Here is an 18,242-nt window from a genome sequence, read left to right as displayed (position 1 = left end):
GATCATGTTGCGCCGCATCAAACGCAAAGCCCCTCTTCCTCCCTCCAACGGCAACAACAGCAACAGCTGTGACCCCAAAGCCAAGCCCAGCTCTGAACCTGCTGACAGAGCAGCTCAGAATGGGAAGAGGACCAGGAAGTTTGGGGTCATCACGAGGACGCCAGGCAGCAAGGAGAGCAAAGAAAAGCAAGAGCACGGGAATGGGCACTGTACCCCGATGGAGGTGGAGGTGGCTCAACCGGAGGCCCCTGAAGCAGAAGTTAATGCGGAGGAGCAGCTGCACAGCACCAGGGCACAGCACCGGTCCCGGCTGTCAGAGGGCAGCGTGATGGACACTGCTGATCAATCAGCCCAGGTAGGTCTGCTCTGGGGTGTTGTAGAGAAGCAAGCAAATTTTCTGATGCGCAAGAGGATTAAGGGAACTTCTAGAGTGATTTCACAGGTTTCATTGTGTTGTCCTCCGTGTGACAGCCTAAGCTGCTGGGATGCTGAGTTGCAGGCATTGTGTACAAAACCAGGAGTCAGGAGGATTTGAGAATTAGGTAGTAACTGTGAGAAATTTTTGCCACGTTCCTTCTGTGGTGAAAGAGAAGATTGTTATTTCTGTGACTAGTCAGTGTTGGCTTCAGGAACTCTTTTGTTGGAACAAGTTTTGACCTTAAGACACTGAGATGAGAGGGGTCAGTGAAAGATGTTCATTTTGACCTTTGAGGCTTCATGTCTGAGTTTGATGGGACCTTAAAGCTTCTGTTAAAAGTGGAATTGAAGTTTCCATTCTTGAAAGGAAAGGAAATCAGCACCAGACTTCGGTGCAATTATTAGTGTTACAAAACTTGTTTGAAAAGTGCTTGGGAGCCACATGGAAGATGCTGTGAGTTTTGCTCCAAGTTGATGGGATGGATGATTTGTTAATATTTGGGATGGCAGTGGGCTCAGGGCATTCACTTCTTCTCTCTTCATCCTAACGGAGATCTTGGGGGTTTGCCTGGCTAGAATTGCAGTATTGCTGAATGGAGAAAAATAACCCAAGCCTTGATTGAGTTTCAGTATGCATCTATCACCAGAAGAACTGTCTGCCAGTTTTTTCAGAGATACTGATAACATAAACAGATGAACACTGCTGTGCTGGGCTCAGGGCTTGCTGCAGCAGCTGCATTTGGTTTTAAGACTTCAAAGGTGGTAATGCAGCAGTGTGAGTGGACATTTCATCCCTAATGTCTGCTGGGGAAAGCCATTGGTTTAAACATTTTTTCTGAATTGGTACTCCCCAGTGGTTGTTAGATTAAACTAATTTAACGTAAAAACCATTCAAGGGGACTAATCCAATTTTTTTGAGTGCTGGTCTTAAAGAAATGTAATTGAGAAAACCTATTCTTCCCATCAATGAGATACATTTGATTTCATGGTGCAACAGGGAGGGGAAGGTGTTTATGTACCATTTTTGAAAGCCTCATAATTGCAGTCTGTAAAACCCTTCCAAAGGAAAACATTAGAACTTTATAAATAAATAAATCCAGCCCATCGGTATTTTGAAAACTCCAGTTCATATAAAAACGTGAGGAAGTTTTTATATTTTTGGGAATCTGTTCTGGAGATTGTCTAATCAAACACATTATAAATGAAGATGGTCAGAGTATGTTTTGAGGAAGTCAAATGCCAAGTATGAAGAAACTTGATCTAGAGCCTTTTCTTGCTGGTATTACGTTGATGTTTTGAGTCACCATGGTCCAACAAGTGTATTATTAAATTCAGAACATACATGTGTCAATGTGAGCAATAAATGCGTTTTTAATGCAAAGCACATATAAGGTGGCTTTGTAAAATGTAAACGCTTAGTTGAGTCACTGGGGAAGTCTAAGAGCTATAATCTGTTCTGTTGTGGTGTATCTGTCACAGAGCCTGCTGGGAGGCACAGTTATTTAGCAAAATTGCTTCTCTCTCTCTCTCTCTGTCTCTTAATTTTTCCCCCCTTAATGCTTTGCTCAGAGATATGACCTCTGTACGTGTCAGTATTAATTACATTTTCCTAACATCCGAATGTGGAGAATTGTAAATAGTTGAGCCTGAATGGCATGCCCTGTACGGCCTTTGCTTTTTGAAAACAAGGAGACTCTACAAATGCCCGTCACTTTAACAGCTGTGTGGTAGCTGCTATCAGTAATCAGCAGCTTAATTCAGCTTCTTAGTGAATGGTGAATAGAGACAGTAAATAAAATTTTTGGGAGTATTTCAGTTCTGTTAAAAGAAAACAAAACAAATAAAAAAAAAATGACGACAACCAAAGGATGAGGATACTTGGGAACCTCAGAAGTCACTTAAAGCTGCATTTCCAAAGCATGACCTGGTGCTCAGGCATGTGAGATCCAGTCCTGTCAGGAGTCTTTTGAAAACAGCATCCAGAACGGAGTGTCAGAAATTGCAGCCTCCTTCCAGGCTTCAAAGCACAAGCCAAACCTTTCACAGCCTCGGGATGAGTTATCTCTTCCTGGACAGGGACAGGGTGCATTGGCAGGGCACCTTCTCTATGGGGAAAACCGGCCCATCCCCACTGCCTTGTGCGGTGCTTGCCGTCTCCTCCATGCATTGGCTAATGGAATATCCAGAGCTGTCAGCCCCAGCACCTTTGGGGAGCAGTATATTCACTGTGTGTCAGTGAGAGATGCCTTGCAGCAGGCTGGAGGTCATCAGCGGGTGGAAGGAAAGGCTTTGGGAAGGAGCTGCAGCACCTACGTGGCTGCAGGAGGACCTCTCTGGTCCTCCATCCTCTCCTTCCCCTCCCCAGCCCCAGGATGCAGATGGAAGAATTACAGAGCTGGAATCTTGGCTCCAGGAAATTCCCTTTTTCTCCCTTTAGGAAGTTCATTTGAAGTTAAAGCAACCAGAACGCAGGGGAGAAGAGGTTTGAGTAAGTCTGCTTGTCGTTGGCTGTTGCTCTCCTGAGCCCAGAGGTCAGCTCATGGCCTTGGAGATGCTGTGCCAGGAGTGCTTTTGAGGCAGCCACGTGCCTTGGGTGTTGTTAGCTTTCCTCTCCCACAGGCTCGGTGTTTTTCTCTTGTTTTATTACAGCATGCTGCTAATAACAGCAGCTGAATTGTAAAATGAGAGCTGAGACGAAAACTGTTTGTCAGATGAACTTGCCAGGAGATTCTAGTGCTACTGGTTCGTATGCATGTGTCAGTACCCTTCAGGCTTGCTTTCATCTCCTGGATCTTGGTCTGTCTCTCCTGTGCACTTGGCATTGCTATTGCTATGTATAAACAAATCTGCTAGACTGTTTGTTGGTATGTAACCTCAATAAATATTGTACCTGTCAATTAGCAGTCAGCATCTGATGTTTACAGGTGGTTAAGTTATGCTGTGATATTTTTAGAATGAACCAGAGTGCCCCTTAAAAATGTGCAGATTCAAAGCTGCAGGGCTCTGTCTGCCTGGCAGGAAGATCTCAGAGGCCTGGAAACCAGATCTGACCTTGGAAAGGGCCCGGGGAGTCGTGCACAGTGATTTAAAAACAGGCAATCTCTGAGCTGGAGTAATGACCCATCACATCCTGGGGAGATCTAGGAGCTTAAACGCAGAAATCAAAGTTTGCTGCTTTTATACAGTGGCTTGAAAACAGGTGGTGTTTTCTAGGCTGGTAATCACAAAGGCAAGGATGTAAGATGAGTATGGGAGGAGCTGGGGAATGATAAAGAAAAGAAAACAGGAGGTTTCCTCACAAGATACCAATTTTGTGGTTTCACTGTTTTTACTGAGAAGATAAAATCCTTTGATTTTCTTGTCTGTTTCTCTGTCACAGTTGTTTTGGAAGAGGTGTGGACTGTTTTCTCAGCTGCTCAGAACTGAAGAGTGCTGAGAAGTTGTCAGATGGAGACCAGAGGTGTGACCTTGGGATTGTAAGGAGCCAGAGTACCTCGGCAGTGAGAGTGGTTTTTCAAAGGGCATTCCATTGAATCACGTCTCCTAGTATGGCAGTTGAGGCTTTCATCAGTGACCCAGAAGTCTGGCTGGTGATGGAATGTGCCAGGGCACAAACAGCCGCCTTTCCTTCTTCCTACCCCAACATGATGCTTTGAGAAGTCCTCACTGGCTTAAAAGAAAACCAAAAATGCTTCCAGAAGTCTCTTAAATTTAAACTTCAGCATTAGTAAAGGACTGAAATCCAGATCCAGAAGTAGCAGTTGTTATTAGATGATATGTGGAGGTGACTGGGTGGCAGGGAGATGCTCTCACGGTAAAGGCAAGCAGGTGAGAGAGGTTGGGGTGTATGTCTGAGCACTTGTCTGCTGCAGCAAGCACGTGGCATGGGAACAGAACTGCCATGTGTGTCCTGCATGGAGAGCAGTCAGCATTTGCTGGCCCCACAAAGTGTATTTTGTGAGGTCAGCTTACTACCTACTAAAAAAAAGGGAAGAGGAGAGGGCATATCAATGCTGAGTCTCAGAGAGATTTTGGGGAGGTGAGATTAACAGCACAGCAGCACTTTGACACTATCCATGACAAGGGCTCTGTGTTGCTAACCCACATTATTCAGCAGTAAGTTCCAACTATGAAGTAGCAGTGCAGCCAATTTTGCTGCCTTATGGTCTAGTTGGGCCTGTCTTACGAAGACCATAACTGTCCCTGTACTCCTGAGTGTATGCACAGGTGCACGTGGGTGTGTGTGTGCACCTACAAGACTAGTCAGGTGTTTGTCAACGAGTACTTGCATTTGTACCACCTCAGGTGAGCAGTGCTTGGCTATACTTAATGAGAAAGTCGTCTTTGTTCCATCCCATTACTGCTTGCTTATTAAGATGGTGTGTCTTAGGAAAAGTGGAATGCTTTTGAATTGCATGTTGCGTTGCAGTTAGGGAAGGTTGACAGCTTTCTGTAGCAATATTTACCAATCAGTGCTGGTAAATGCCAGTCTTACCTTTCATTTTGGCTAGTGCAAAATGTTTCTTATCTTGCCAAGCAGAAGAATAAGGCTAATGGTATGTTACAGGAATCAAAACATGAGACTTGACATACCGTACCTATTTTAAGGATTTTCCTGTTTTTTAAATGGGATGGAAAGAAAAATTGTCAACTGTTTGCTGTACCAAAATGCAAACCTTGCTGTGAGTAGGATACTTCCAAGGGTAAGCAGTGACAGCTTCACTGAACTTGGGAAGCTGAGTTGCTTTGCATCAACTTATTTTTGTCAGTGTAAGCACTGATTATTATTTCTTCAAGGTTTTTGTATTTCACTGTTGTATGATACACATTTTAGAGATACATAACTCCAGTTTTTGTTCCTGTTGCAGACACCTTTGGACGTGCACAGGCCTTTTCAAGAATCTGTTTCTGTTCTTAACTTCTTTTTATGCTCTGTGTTTGCTTCTATCTTTCATTAACATGAATCCTGGGGCTATCTACTGTCTTGAAGTTTTAATTTGCACTGTGATAAGCATGTCTTTCCTCTCTCTTGCCTATTTTGGGTTGTAAACTCTCTCAGGGACAAGCTCTGTCTTTTAATTGTAGCTGTGCAGCACTGACAAAACCTGTCCTTGATTTTGCTTGGAGTTTTAGGAAATGCTTTTATGTAACTAATACTGATGCTACAGTTCATTTATTTTTGCTGCCAGTTATGCTCCACCTTGCCATAAAACAGCCGTCATCACAACTTTCTGGGATAAGTTGCCCTTGCTGTCACGTTTCTCAAATGATTGCAGGTTTTGCCTTTCTTTGCTGTGATTTAAGTGATAGCTATGGCTGGGCTAGCTGTAGATTTTAATTCTAAGTAGCAATATGTTCATTTATTCTCTATTCGAATCGAATTTTCCAAAGGCTTAGGGCAGGTTTGTGTGCAGAGATAGTACGGTAATGGATAAGTTGTAATGAATTAGTTTAAATGTGTCATCGTGAGAAGGGATCCTCTCTGTTAGCACTGAACTGCCCGCAGAGATGTCAGGGATGCACAAGGCTGTGCCACGGGAGCTCTCAGCTGAGATTTGTGCTCTGCTGTGACAAACTGTAAGAGAGAGCAACAGTAAAAAACATCTACTACCCACCCAGAAAGTGTTTTTTTCATTTTGCATATGGTATGGTTGATACAGCAAATCCATAACTGGAATGCAAAGGATGGATGTAGCTGAACGTTTAAGTTCACGTCATTTGATGTTTTGATCATTATGTATGAATGTTTGAAACCAAGTGGACGTGCCTAAAAATAGAGCATGCATAGAGTTTGCTTAGTGCTGCAGTGTTTCAGGTGTAAATTGTGATTACAGATCTGCATAGGCTTAATTTTTTGAGTCAGGGAACTGAAACTGCTTAGCGAACCCTAAGATTCCTGACGCCAGGAGATGAAAACCAGTCCCCAAGACAGATGGCTTTAGCTGACATGGGGACCATGGTGACTTACTCCAGGATAGGCTTTAATCTACTGCAGACAGCAAGGATTTTTTTCTGGGAAGCTTTAAACCAATCCACTGTTCCCAATGGCCCAACAACAACAGATTGAGACCCAGTGAGATACTTGAGGGAGTGCAAGCACATTGTAAAACTTAAAAGCTTGAGCTCCCCGGGGGCATTTGCTGTGCTGAACAGCCCCTCACCCCCTTGAGTCAGTAATAGCTGCACAATCCTTTGGGTGATCTTGCAAGGAAGCTCCAGAGCCTCAAGAGGGGAGCAGCACAGGGAGGTACGACCCAGATGGTGATGGCTCAGGATGAGAAACATCTCCAGCAGATTTTTGCAAGGGGCGATTATGTAGTTCAGGTGCATGCAATGGCTGATAAAATGCTTAAAGCCCTTGCCAAGGAAATGATGTCAACAACTAGTCTGTCTCTGGAGATGCATCCCTCTGGGCCATTCTGCTTAAAACTGCAGAGTTTTCATCCTCTCGTATGTGATGCCTATTTTGTGTATTTTAATTGTGTGTTTGTATTTGGAGGAGGATTTTGCTTTCTGCTGCTCTCCAGACTTTATCCTTAGGATGCTTCTCTCTCCAGGGCAAGGTACTCACATTTCAGTCAAAGGATGCTCAGCCATTTGCCCAAACAAAAGAACCTGTTGAATCAGAAATGGGCACTTAAATGAATTTGCAGTTATGTCTGTGCTCTTGGATCCGACCTGTTTTGAGGACATGGAAAGTTCAAGTGGTCAACATTGTATAATTCAGAGAGAGGGCTCTGAGTTTGACCTTTTCTTTCTCCACTTTCTAGAGGTTTAGGAGACCCCCAGAAGCACTGAGTGGCTTGTGTCTCCTGGAGGCAGAAGCCAAAGGCTGGTTCCAGTGCTAAGGAATATCTCCAGCACTAGGAACTTTTCACAGTAGGGATGGGCAAAGAACTTGTGCCTTGGAATAACACAGTGGAAAAGGAATGTAGATGACTTTCTTTCCCTCCCCTTTTGATTTGTTTTGGAGTTGTTTAGCTTGCTTGTACAACAGTGAAAACTCAAGGTAGCAGATGAAAGCAGGAATCCTGCTGTCAGATCAGCTTTAACAGCATCCTGGTAAGACCAGATGAAAACTATACTCATTATCCACTAATGAAATAATTGCTTTGTTAAGAATCTGCAAAAATCAGATTTTGGCATGATTTTGTGATTAAGTCATTCGCACTAGTGTGTCTGTGATGTAAGAGTGATGGCTTTTGACTGCATCTTAAGAGCAACACGTTTGAGCTGGCATGTGGTCACCAAGGTTAATTCAATAGCTACCCATCTGTACCTGCCCCGTGTTTGCTGGGGAATGGGATGGTGTGAGCAGGCAGCGTTTGACACCAGGCAGGCATCTGGGAGAGGAGTTTTTCATCACTAGGGGGTTCTGAGGAGTGAAGTGCTGCTATTTACATCCGGCAGAGCTCCCTGTCTCTGTAGGCTAGACTGTTTGGTAGTGCTGATGCCCTAATCTGAACATGGTGCCCTGGCTGTGTGTTTTTATGTGGGAAATACTGCTGGTTTTCAGGTGCATGCCATCAGCACGTTGGTTGCCATCAAATCTGTTGTGGTCAGTTTTTCAAGACGTAAATCTTAAAACTTTCTCTTAAAACTGAAGTTTCCAAAAACAGCTTCATGGCCAGCAAGGAGGAGTTTAGTGTTAGCTTCTGCTGCTGGGTGGTCCTGCGAGGTCACCAGGTGGGAGCTGGTTCTGCACAGGCAGCATCACCGCATCCCCAGCAGGGCAGGTAGGATTCCCATGGGCATGTTGGTAGATATCTGCATGGGATGCAAGGTTGACATGTGCGTGTCCGGTGTGCTGACATGCTGTTACTGCTGTTCTCAGCTTAGCATGTCCTGGGTTGTGCTTGAAAACTATTACTTATTTATGCAAAAATCATTGCTGCTGTGACAGAAAGTGTTTTTTGTAGACAGCTATTTTACATTTTCCATTTTCCTGTCTGCCTTTTTAACTACTTACTGCATTTCTGTTTTCCATTTGTTTACACCTTGCTCCTGCCAAGCTTTTCTTTAATATAACATTTCAAAGCGATCTTTCCTTTGTATATTCAGATTTGCAACTTGCTGAACACCACAGTAGAAATCAGTCAAGCCCCTTTTAAACTCCCCTGCAATTAGAAGAGCGTGAAGAGCGGCTCTGACACATCTTATTTATTTATTTATTTTACACTCAGAGGGGAAAAACGTTCCTTTTTGTTTTATTAATGACGTGCTTATGAAATTGAGCGTTTGATGGTATGCACTTGAAGCAAGCGTAACGCGAGCTTCCCCACATCTGTAGAAGGCTAGTTTGTTCCAGATGTAGCCTTGCTCTGAACAGAGGCTGCCTCGCGTACAATGGTGGAGAAAGGCAGCCTGCGGGGAGCAACTTGAGATGCCGGCTCGATTCTCTATTCTCATTTGTGGTCTGTTACATAAGATGACCCATTTTTTCTTGCTCGTCATTAATCCGAGTGGAATATTCATACCATCTTAAAAAACATTTTAATTTTTTGTGGCTTGTGCACTTTGATCATCTGCAAGAGGAAAGATCTGATCCAAGGCGCTGCCTGCTTGCCAGGGCCAAGTTAGGAGGAAAGTTGAGTCACCTAAGAGTGATGTAACTGCAGAGAATAAAAAACAGCCATTAGCCAAACTGCAGCCTCTCTCACTTGACCATTTGTGCTTCTTCTTGCTATAGAAATGTTCACAGAATCGGTATAAATCTGGAAGAGACTTCAAAAGAAGTTCTAGTCTCTTCTCCTTCTCTCTGACAAATAGAGTCACACACAGAGATCACAGAGAATGGCAGGGGTTGGAAGAGATCTCTGGAGATCATCTGTTCCACCCTCTGCTAAAGTAGGCTTCCTAGACTGCCTTGCACAGGAAAGCATCCAGATGGCTATTGAATATCTCCAGAGAAGGAGACTCAGTAGCTCCTCTGGATGGCCTGTTCCAGTGCTCTGTCACTCTCAAAGTGAAGAAGTTCTTTCTCATGTTTATATGGAACTTCCTGTGTTCCAGTTCATGCCCATTGCCCCTTGTTCTGTCGCTGGGCAACACCGAAGATAGCCATCCTCTTGGCCACTGCCCTTTAGATATTTTAAGTGTTGGTAAGATCATAGAATCATGGAGATTGGAAAAGACCATCTGGGTCATCTAGTCCTACCATCAATCCATCCCCGCCATGCTCACTAACCATGTCCCTCAGTGCCATACTCCACGATTCTCAAATGATAAAATCATCAAGGTTGGGAAAGACCTCTAAGATCATCCTGTCCAACGTACACCTATCACCAATATTTCCTACTAAACCGTGTTCCTCAGTACAACATCTAAATGTTTCATGAACACCTCCAGCATTGGTGAGTCCACCACCTCCCTGAGCAGTCTGTTCCAATGCCTCGCTGCTGTTCTTGAGGAGAAGATGTTTGTCCATAGCATCCACACAGCTCTCCTAGCATGGGGAGTAGTTCTGCTGCTGCTCAGATGCTACGGGGTGGATCTCAGCAGGACTAATATTGCCTTCCAGAAGATGGGGAAAAAATCTCTAAGAGAAATTTTGACTTCTCTTTCCTTTGATGATTTCCAGAGAGAGCGTGGAAGTCTCTAAGTGTGCTTCTTGGCCATATCCCAGGTGGACTGCATGGTTCTCTGTGGCTTGTGACATCAGCCCATGAGGTCTAGTTCACCTTTCCACCTTGCTTCACAAGTGCTGAGCTTCCTTGTCTTGACCTGCCTTTGTCTAAGGGTAGTTAAGGAGTGTGGATTAGTCTCCTTATTCTTGAGAGTAGTGAAAAGAGGGTGTTGTTGGTTCTTGCTGAGAATATCTGCAGTCTGAAATACCTCCCTGGACCCACAGCATCTCTCTGTACTGTGGGCATGAAATACTCTCACAGACTGCTGTGGTTATATGTGTGAAGATTTATTGTGTCGCTCGTGAACAAAACTATGGGGATTATTCTGAATCATTTATAAATGAAGCTACGAGGATTTTTCTGAGCTGATAGAAAAGTTCCAATGTAAGTATGGATGCGAAACAGGCAGCAATCAGTATTGTGCAGCCCATCAGAGGATGCCGTTCTGCAATTAAAGTTGTCCTCCTCTGGGCAGGATTCAGCAGGCTCCAAGGACAGGGACATCAAACCTGCAGACAGACAAATCTAACCATGACTGGAGCTTCCCTTGGGTATCATAAGTCTCTGGAGCTGAGTGAATATGGCACAATCTTAGCCCTCATCTGAAGTCTGAGTGAATGTGCATTCTTGTTTAGGAAGAAATGCTTGAAAATAGGATCCTTTAAAAGATTTCAAAGTGGAAGACAGAATGCATCGCTCTGCTTTTAAAATTTTATTTAAACCATTTAAGGCTTGTGCTGTTGAATGTGGGTTTCTCCAAGAACTCAAGAAAACTGTTTTTTAAGTCAAATTTAAATATATTTAAGAATCTTTGGCCTGGAGCTTTACTAGCAAAGCTCTTATGTGATGCAGCCACAAAAGGTGCCTAATGGAAGCAGCGTTTCCCAGCCAGCAGTGTAGTGTCCCATGCTGCTCTGTGCAGAAGAAGAGTGCCTATGCAGGAATGAAATGTGAGGGCTCTGTAGAATGCCTCCTTTCTCCAAGAAGTCTCACCGAAATGCTAGGAAATCTGCCTTTTGGTGCTCAGCTTTAAAAAGTCAAAGATATGTGGATACTGCTGGGATTGACTGAACAGCTGTGGCTGTTTTACAAAGGTAGGTCAGCAGATGTGGTTCTTAGTGCCACTGACTTGTGACTTCAGAAAGGGTGAAATAAATATGTATTTGGTTATATGCTAGGCTGAGGTGCTGTTTGCAGCATGACTGTGCTCTGCCATCCCCACTTAGGCTGAGTAATGCACTGCTTTGCAGGTAGTTTTTTATTTCAGTGGGACTTTAAGGGGAATAAGAGCAGCAGAGCCTCACCACTTGCTGCTATGAAGTGTTGTGCCGTATGAATGAGTATTGGAGAGTGGGTCAGTGGAGAGTGAATTTGGGTTTTTTTAGTATGTGTTAGTGAGAAGCGCTGAGGAATGCAGGCTGGGTGCTGTGTGGTGTGGGCCTTTGCATAGCCAGCATTCCAAAATACTTTTGCAAGTCATTAGAAACAGTGTTATGAGAGCATTGTTAAGCTTTATCAAAGGGTTTGCTTCTGAACTACGTTTAACAAGTGGACAGCCAGAACAGCATCCTGGATGGGCATCGTTTTGGTTGGGGGAGGGAGGGATGCGACACATCTGATGTTCATTATGGGTGCAGGGCATATTATAGTAATAAAATCTCTCTGGAGCATTGTCAGGCTTTGGCCTAGTTCTGGGTTGTTGTTGTTTTTTTTTGTTGTTGTTTGTTTTGTTTGTTTGTTTGTTTTTGAGCACATGAATACAATTGACTCTAGCCCTGCATTTAACGTGATGTTTTGTCTATCTTGGTAATCTGTCTCAAGGTATTTGCTGTCCTTACATGCCCTGTTACTCAACTGGGACTGGGCTTTTATCAGTGCCTCCAGCATCCTAGTTAAACCTGCTGGGATATTGCTCATGTGCTCTGCTGTCAAGTTAACAAATTACCCACAGGTGTCTACATTTCCAGGATCAAACTTTTGGCTTACCTCTCAAAACACCAGGTTGGTTTTTCCTGTTTCTCATACCTGTGGTCTTGGGGCTGTATAACCTTTACCTCCTGTTTTTCTCTTTGTTCTTAGATACTAGTTTAGATACTCGAGATAATATTTTTTCTCTGTCTGAAAAACACATGTTGCATTGCATTTAGAAGTTTCAACATAGGTCCCGATGGCCACGTTAAAAGAAAAAAAGCACATTTTCTTCACTTACTGTAGGCTCAGATAAGCAGCGTTGGACTAAAATCTGCAAGTCACTGCCACAAACCTTAAGTTCACTGATATATTTAGCAGTTCCACTCCTCGGAAGCAAGCAGCAATTTCTGTGCACTCTTCACAGTTTGGCATGAAATTTTAATCATCTCCGCTGCTTGGGTGTTTGTGTGCTGCAGGAACATTGCTTGTGTGCAGCACAGACCCAGTCAGAAATAGATGACCTGGTGCTGAGTGACTGTGGCCAGCAGCCTGAAATCATCTCCAAACTTTGCATTTTGCTGCCTTGCAAGCTTGGAAGCTTCCTGGGATTTTCATAATTCTGTTACTCTGATTCTTCTCCTCTGTCTGAGAGCATCCTGGCAATTGCCTTCGCGTATTGCTTGCTTGATTGTTTTTCTCTTTCCTTTCCTGTTCCGCTGATAGCAGCCTCTCCTGTGTTTCCTTGTGCCCAGTCCTTCCAGTAGGATGCATGGGAACTAGGCTCTTGTTTTGCGTTTTGTATTGTTCCAGAGATTGTAAAGCTCTGTTTTGGATTTACAGTCATTAAAAAAATAAATAAATAAAGCTGTGCTAAACATTACTCATTATCTTGCTTATATTGGAAATTTATTCTTCGTGGTGGGAAAATCCTTACTTACAGTCCATACAACATCTGACAAATAAGATCAGCAGCTGACAGTGTGAGGCTGGCATTTTCTTCCCCGTGTCTCAAATGCTGCAAGCACTGTGGAGAGGGAAATGCTGCTGCATGCTGCAAGTCTGCTCCGCACTGGTGTTCAAGGTGCCGTTTCAGCGGCATCTCGCTTCTCAGCCCCTCACTTGCTGCAAATCCTAGAGTTTTGGTGAAGGTGCTGGAGGCTGCTGTTGGCTGTGGGAAGAATTGGAACATAGAACTGCAGCACAGAACAGCATAGCTCAGAAAAGCTGCAAACGGGCCTACAAGGAAACTTATACATGCTGCACCTGCTCTGTGCTGCCTCCTCCTTTCTACTTCCTTTGCTTGGACCACAGATAACAAGGAAAAGCTCAGCAAAAAAATAATAACACCCATGTGGCTTGAGCTCTACAGATGTGTGGTGATGTGCAGCAAGGCTGTACGTCGCTCCCTCCTGTACCCTCCCAGCCTTCTCTCAGTGTCCAAATCCAAACTCAAGGACTCTCTGCCCATTTTCTCTCAGCGAGAAGGTTCCCGCATATGGAAGATGCACATCCTGAAGGGGACGGACGGGCTGGGGATTCAGATAACAGGAGGCAGAGGCTCGAAGCGATCCCCACACAGCATCATCATCACCCACGTGGAAGAGGGCGGCTTGGCACACAGGTGAGCCAGCAGCAGAGCCTTCAGAGTGTGACCCAGCAACTGTGTCCATTGCTGTTAGCCAGAGTCAGGATAGGTGCAGGTGATTAGTCCTAATGCTGTGGAGACCTGCATCACTCTGTAAAGGTTAAGAAGGTGAAATTTTAGCTTGAAATTTTAGCTTGAAAGCTCATTTTTGTGATTGAAGACCTCTTCCAGCATGTTTGGTCCAAGGTAAAGACAAACAAAAGGCTTGAGTTTAGTGCAGGTCCATACCAGAGTCAGTGTGTACAGGGACTTGCTGTGATATCCTTCCAGTACTTGATGGGAGCTTATAAGCAGATGGGTGACTGACTTTTATATGGTCTGATAGTGGTGGGACATCAAGAAATGACTGTAAACTAAAGGAGGGAAATTTAGGTTGGATGTTAGGAGGAAATTCTTGACTCAGAGGACAGTGATACCCTGCTGCCTGGAGACCTGTGGTGTCCCATCCCTGGAGATGGATGGGGCCCTGGGCAGCCTCAGCTAGTGTGGGCCAGCCAGCCCATGGCAGGGAGTTGGTACTGGTTGATCTTTAAGATTACTTCCAGCCCAAGCCATTCTGTGATTCTTGGCACCTGGCTCTATGATGGAACATAACACAGTGAATCTGATGGCTTTCAGGGCTTTTTTCCCAGGTCAGTTTCTAGGAGATGGGCCTTTCCTATGAGGCCATCAGTGGGCGAGGACAAGCTGTACATCCCAGGGGATTGCTCACTCCCAGCCATGCCCCTCTGATGGTGAGATGTGGGGCTCACTGCTGTTTCCCATCCATCTCCCGTGGGGCACAGAGAGAGTCTGAGAGTGCTCATCCCTGCAGGCAGAGTGAAATGGCTCTGAATATAGCAACAATTTCCAGAGGACGCCTTCCTGTGCTCCCTTTCTGGTCAACAACGCTTCACTGATGAATGCAAATTTAGCATCACCCAGGTCACATTTTACCCCATCAAAACCCTGCAGGGTGATGGGAGCCCAACGTTCCCTCTCTGTTTTCACAGGGACGGCAGGCTGACGGCAGGCGACGAGCTCCTGATGATCAACGGGCAGTCACTGGTGGGGCTGTCCCACCAGGACGCCGTGGCTCTCCTGCGCTCAGCCGCCGGCATGGTGCAGCTGGTGGTCGCCAGCAAGGTACAAGCAGCACACGTTATGTCCTCTCTCTGGTGTCTCCCCTAAATCTGTCCTCAAGGATGTGTGAAGGAGAGGGCACATTTTTAAGATGGAGGCATGTGTTTGCATTTGCTCCCCTAAGTTTAATGCAGTGCTACTGGGATTGTTACCAGTAGTTGCTGTAAATCTCTGGCAAACCAGCAGGATATAGGCTACAGTAGTGATTTGCTTGTATTGTCACTGTTGTTCAGTGTGCAAATGAGGCTGGGTTTAGTCATGCAGACATTACTTAAGTTTTGGGCAAAAAGCATTTTCTTAAAATATACGTAGACTGCTAAATAAAGCAGGCTGTACTCAGCCTCGTCAGACGCTTGCCTGTGGAGCCTGTTATCTCTTTCCATATCTGTGTGCTTGAGGTCTCCTGATGATGATCCCTTGGTTTGAATTCCTTATTTTGTCCTTGTTAATAGCTTGGAGCAAAGCTCTCACAGATAAAGTAGCATGAAATTTCAGGGGAATGAGAGTGGAATTCATTTATTAGGAGGGCTCTCAGTTTTGCTTTCAGAGATCAAGGGAATATTACACAATATTTTTGCTTTGTTTATGGAAATCCTCCCTGCCCCAGTTTGCGCATTCTCCTAGACCACAGCCTGATGCTCCCTGGCTTGGGTTGAGGACAGTTCCCAAAAATGCTTAGGATCTCAGAAAGGACAACACGACTGCTGAGGTTGTGGAGGGACCTCTGAAGAGGGGGTGGCCATGGGGGCCACTCTTGTTATCCCAGCCAATCTGGTGCAAATTTACATGAGCTTTGTTTCTGGATGCTCTTCTGGCTTCCTAAAGAAGCTTTCTATTTCTTGTCTTGGTCAAGAAGAGGCTCTGTTCTTCCGTGTTAAAAGTGAAGAGCTTTTCTAATGTTTAATTTAGACAGGGAGTTTTATTCAAGACCTTCTGTAGGCTCCCAGCATGATAGTAGCCCCACCAATGTTTATTCTGGAAACAACATGCTTTGAACTGGAATAGGTACATTTTGTACTTCATTTGGACAATTGGAGTCTCTGCCAAAATGCAAGGCATTAGCCTGTCTAGAACTGTCCTGAAAATTATTTGCTTGCTCATGGAGTGTCTGCATCAAAATAATCCCTGTGGATAACCTTACAGATTAAAATTTCATGTAGAAAGGCATATATAGGTGAAGTGTTCCCCATCAGATTCCTTTGGCTGCTGTTTGTTGGTATGGGAAAGCAGCCCTACAGTTTGGCATGCTGAGCACTGCAAACACGGGGTTTCCTTTGAAAGCAATAAAATGAGAGCCTGTCTTACTGTCTTACTTCAGCTGATGCACATGTTTACCTCCCAGAAAACATGCCAAAGCTGGGGGAACATCTCCTGAAGCATATGGACTGGGAAGGTGGAGGCTTATGGGCTTAGTTCTCGCAGACAGCGCTGTTGGTTTGTTGCCTTGGTGCATTTTGATAGGCATACAGGTGAAGGGAGCACGGCATGAGATTTGGGACATAGTGACATGAATAATGAGCCTGCAAGTTCTGTGTCTGCTTGCCATGACTTTTAATGAACTCAGCTGGGGAGGAACAGACTGCTAGGGGAGCATTTATTTTAAATTCTCTTTTATGAAATCTGATTGTTTTAGATGTGTATTGACCTATATTTACTCTGTGTGGATGTTAACACCAGAGCTGCTGTCAATAACTGGACTATTACAGTTCAAGCCCATGGAACTACATAAGGAGGGAGGGTTGCTGGGGAGCTCTCTTTGGGCAGGTGAAATGGGGCAGAGTCAGCGTGGCTTTGGTGGATTCATGTGATGTAACGCATTTTGTTGTCTCTCGGGTAGGAATCCGCTGAAGGGGATTTTCTGAAGTACCCATCTACCAGTTTGCCAGATTTGCTTAGCACTTGCTCAGTCCAAGACTCTCTCTCTTGCACTGACAATAAAGAAAATGAAGAGCCCGAAGAAGAAGATGTGAAGGGAGAGAATGTGTCCCCTGAAACACTGGTTGCTGTAAGTGTGGCTTTGGTGACATTTTCAACCTCTCCCTCGACACCTGCTTGCATCTGTCTCGTTCTCTTCCAGCCTGGCACAGATGGGAAGGGGCCATCAAACCCAACCCTCTTTGCACAGAAGGTGGTTGGAGGCAGAAATGTCACCTACTCTGGCATCTGCCCTCTGTTCTGTGCTGTAGCAAAGCAGTGGCATGGGCAGCAGGAGCTCTTGCATGCTCCAAGCCATGGGACAGTCATGGTTTTCCTTTCTCCCATCTGTTGGGTGTTTTTTTGCCCCTTCCAGTGCTTTTGTTGGAACCAGTGGGATGTCTCTTGCAGCGCTTACGTGGCAACACACTCTCCTCTTTGTTCCTTTTGTAACTAAACTTCTTTAACAGCCTGCTGTCCAATTCTTCAAGGTTTCATTTGCTCTGCTGATGCCAATGGATGCCTTTTGAAGGGAGGAATCTGAATTTATGGCTCTGAACTGTAACTGAAGGTCTACTGAGTAAATGCTGTCAGTTGATAATCTCACCCACATTCCCATCAGGGCTGCATTAAGCAGAGATTAAGTGGATTATTGTTATTTATTTGTAATGTAGCAGCTCTCTGAAGCTTCATCAGTGTCCTGGGCCTCTGTTGTATTGTACAAATGCAAAATAAAGTGATGTTCTCAACTCTAAAGAGCTTACAGGCTTGTTTTCAGGCATGAGAAAGCATGTGGATTCAATTGAAACTTTTCTCTTTGTGATTTTTTTCTTCTTGTCTCTCTCCCACCCCCCTTTCTGTGGCAACTGTAATAAATCTCTGAAACCTTTGGCTCAGATGTGATGTCTAGTTTGGTGATTTGATGTGTATTCTTACACTTCTGCTTCATGCTATGATCTGCCTGATGCTGGTGTTCCTTTCTGCCTGATGCTGGTGTTCCCTTCATACCTGCATGTTATCTCTGCTTTGAGTCTATGCTCTCTCAAGCATCTCTTTAGTATGACAAGTTTTGTTTTCTTGTTAGTGATGTCTACACAATCTTCTCTCCCTGTCTCTGCCAGGTTGCTGTTCTGCGGGGAGAAAGGGAAAAGCAAATAAATCAGGGATGCTCAGTGCCAATGACATGGTAGTGTTCATATGCAAACTTAAATAGGCATCTCAGCATTCTTTTAGCTTTAGAAATTCTCTTCTGAGTGTTGTGTTTCAAGATCTGGTAGTTTTTCTTAAGCCTGTGGCTCAGCAAAGCTTTAACCTAAAAATCAAAAGTTAATTATATGTAGCTTCAGGATGCAGTTCCCTGGCATTCCAGCAAATCTTTCTGCACACGCTTCAAGTGCCATTCATATGCTCATGAGTTTCCAGGCAAGACCCTGTGTGTTTTTATCGAAGGCAGTTCTGAGATGTCATTGGATATTTCCTTTCTAGATTAACATAACTCTTGGAGAAGCTTGAGGTAGCTGAGGTACACAGTGCTGTAAAGACCCAGCTGGACAAGCCCCGTGTAGCCCTTCAGCCTCTATCTGAGTTTGCATCCTGCCCTACAATCT

The 18,242-nt window shown here is 44.6% G+C and overlaps 1 protein-coding gene across 1 annotated transcript; it reads left to right on the top strand.

Annotated features, from left to right (window-relative positions):
• Positions 1 to 4: 4 nt before the first annotated feature.
• On the top strand, positions 5 to 17,629 carry LOC104914821 (PDZ domain-containing protein 2-like). The gene is made up of 5 exons (XM_019610345.2): positions 5 to 355; positions 13,433 to 13,575; positions 14,592 to 14,724; positions 16,559 to 16,726; positions 17,127 to 17,629. The coding sequence occupies exons 1-5, from the start codon at positions 5 to 7 to the stop codon at positions 17,163 to 17,165; spliced, it is 834 nt and encodes a 277-aa protein (XP_019465890.1). The 3' UTR covers positions 17,166 to 17,629.
• The last annotated feature ends 613 nt before the right edge of the window (positions 17,630 to 18,242 follow it).

This window comes from Meleagris gallopavo, chromosome Z (genome assembly GCF_000146605.3).
Source record: "Meleagris gallopavo isolate NT-WF06-2002-E0010 breed Aviagen turkey brand Nicholas breeding stock chromosome Z, Turkey_5.1, whole genome shotgun sequence".
NCBI lineage: Eukaryota > Metazoa > Chordata > Aves > Galliformes > Phasianidae > Meleagris > Meleagris gallopavo.
The sequence above is the reverse complement of the archived record's forward strand: the minus strand, read 5'-3'. Positions and strand labels throughout refer to the sequence as shown.

Bases quoted from the DNA above. Each gene is read 5' to 3' on its own strand.
- LOC104914821 (XM_019610345.2), top strand. From the start codon at position 5: ATGTTGCGCCGCATCAAACGCAAAGCCCCTCTTCCTCCCTCCAACGGC. The intron at 356-13,432 runs GTAGGTCTGCTC...ATTTTCTCTCAG, and splicing joins CTGCTGATCAATCAGCCCAG to CGAGAAGGTTCCCGCATATG. The intron at 14,725-16,558 runs GTACAAGCAGCA...TCTCTCGGGTAG, and splicing joins AGCTGGTGGTCGCCAGCAAG to GAATCCGCTGAAGGGGATTT.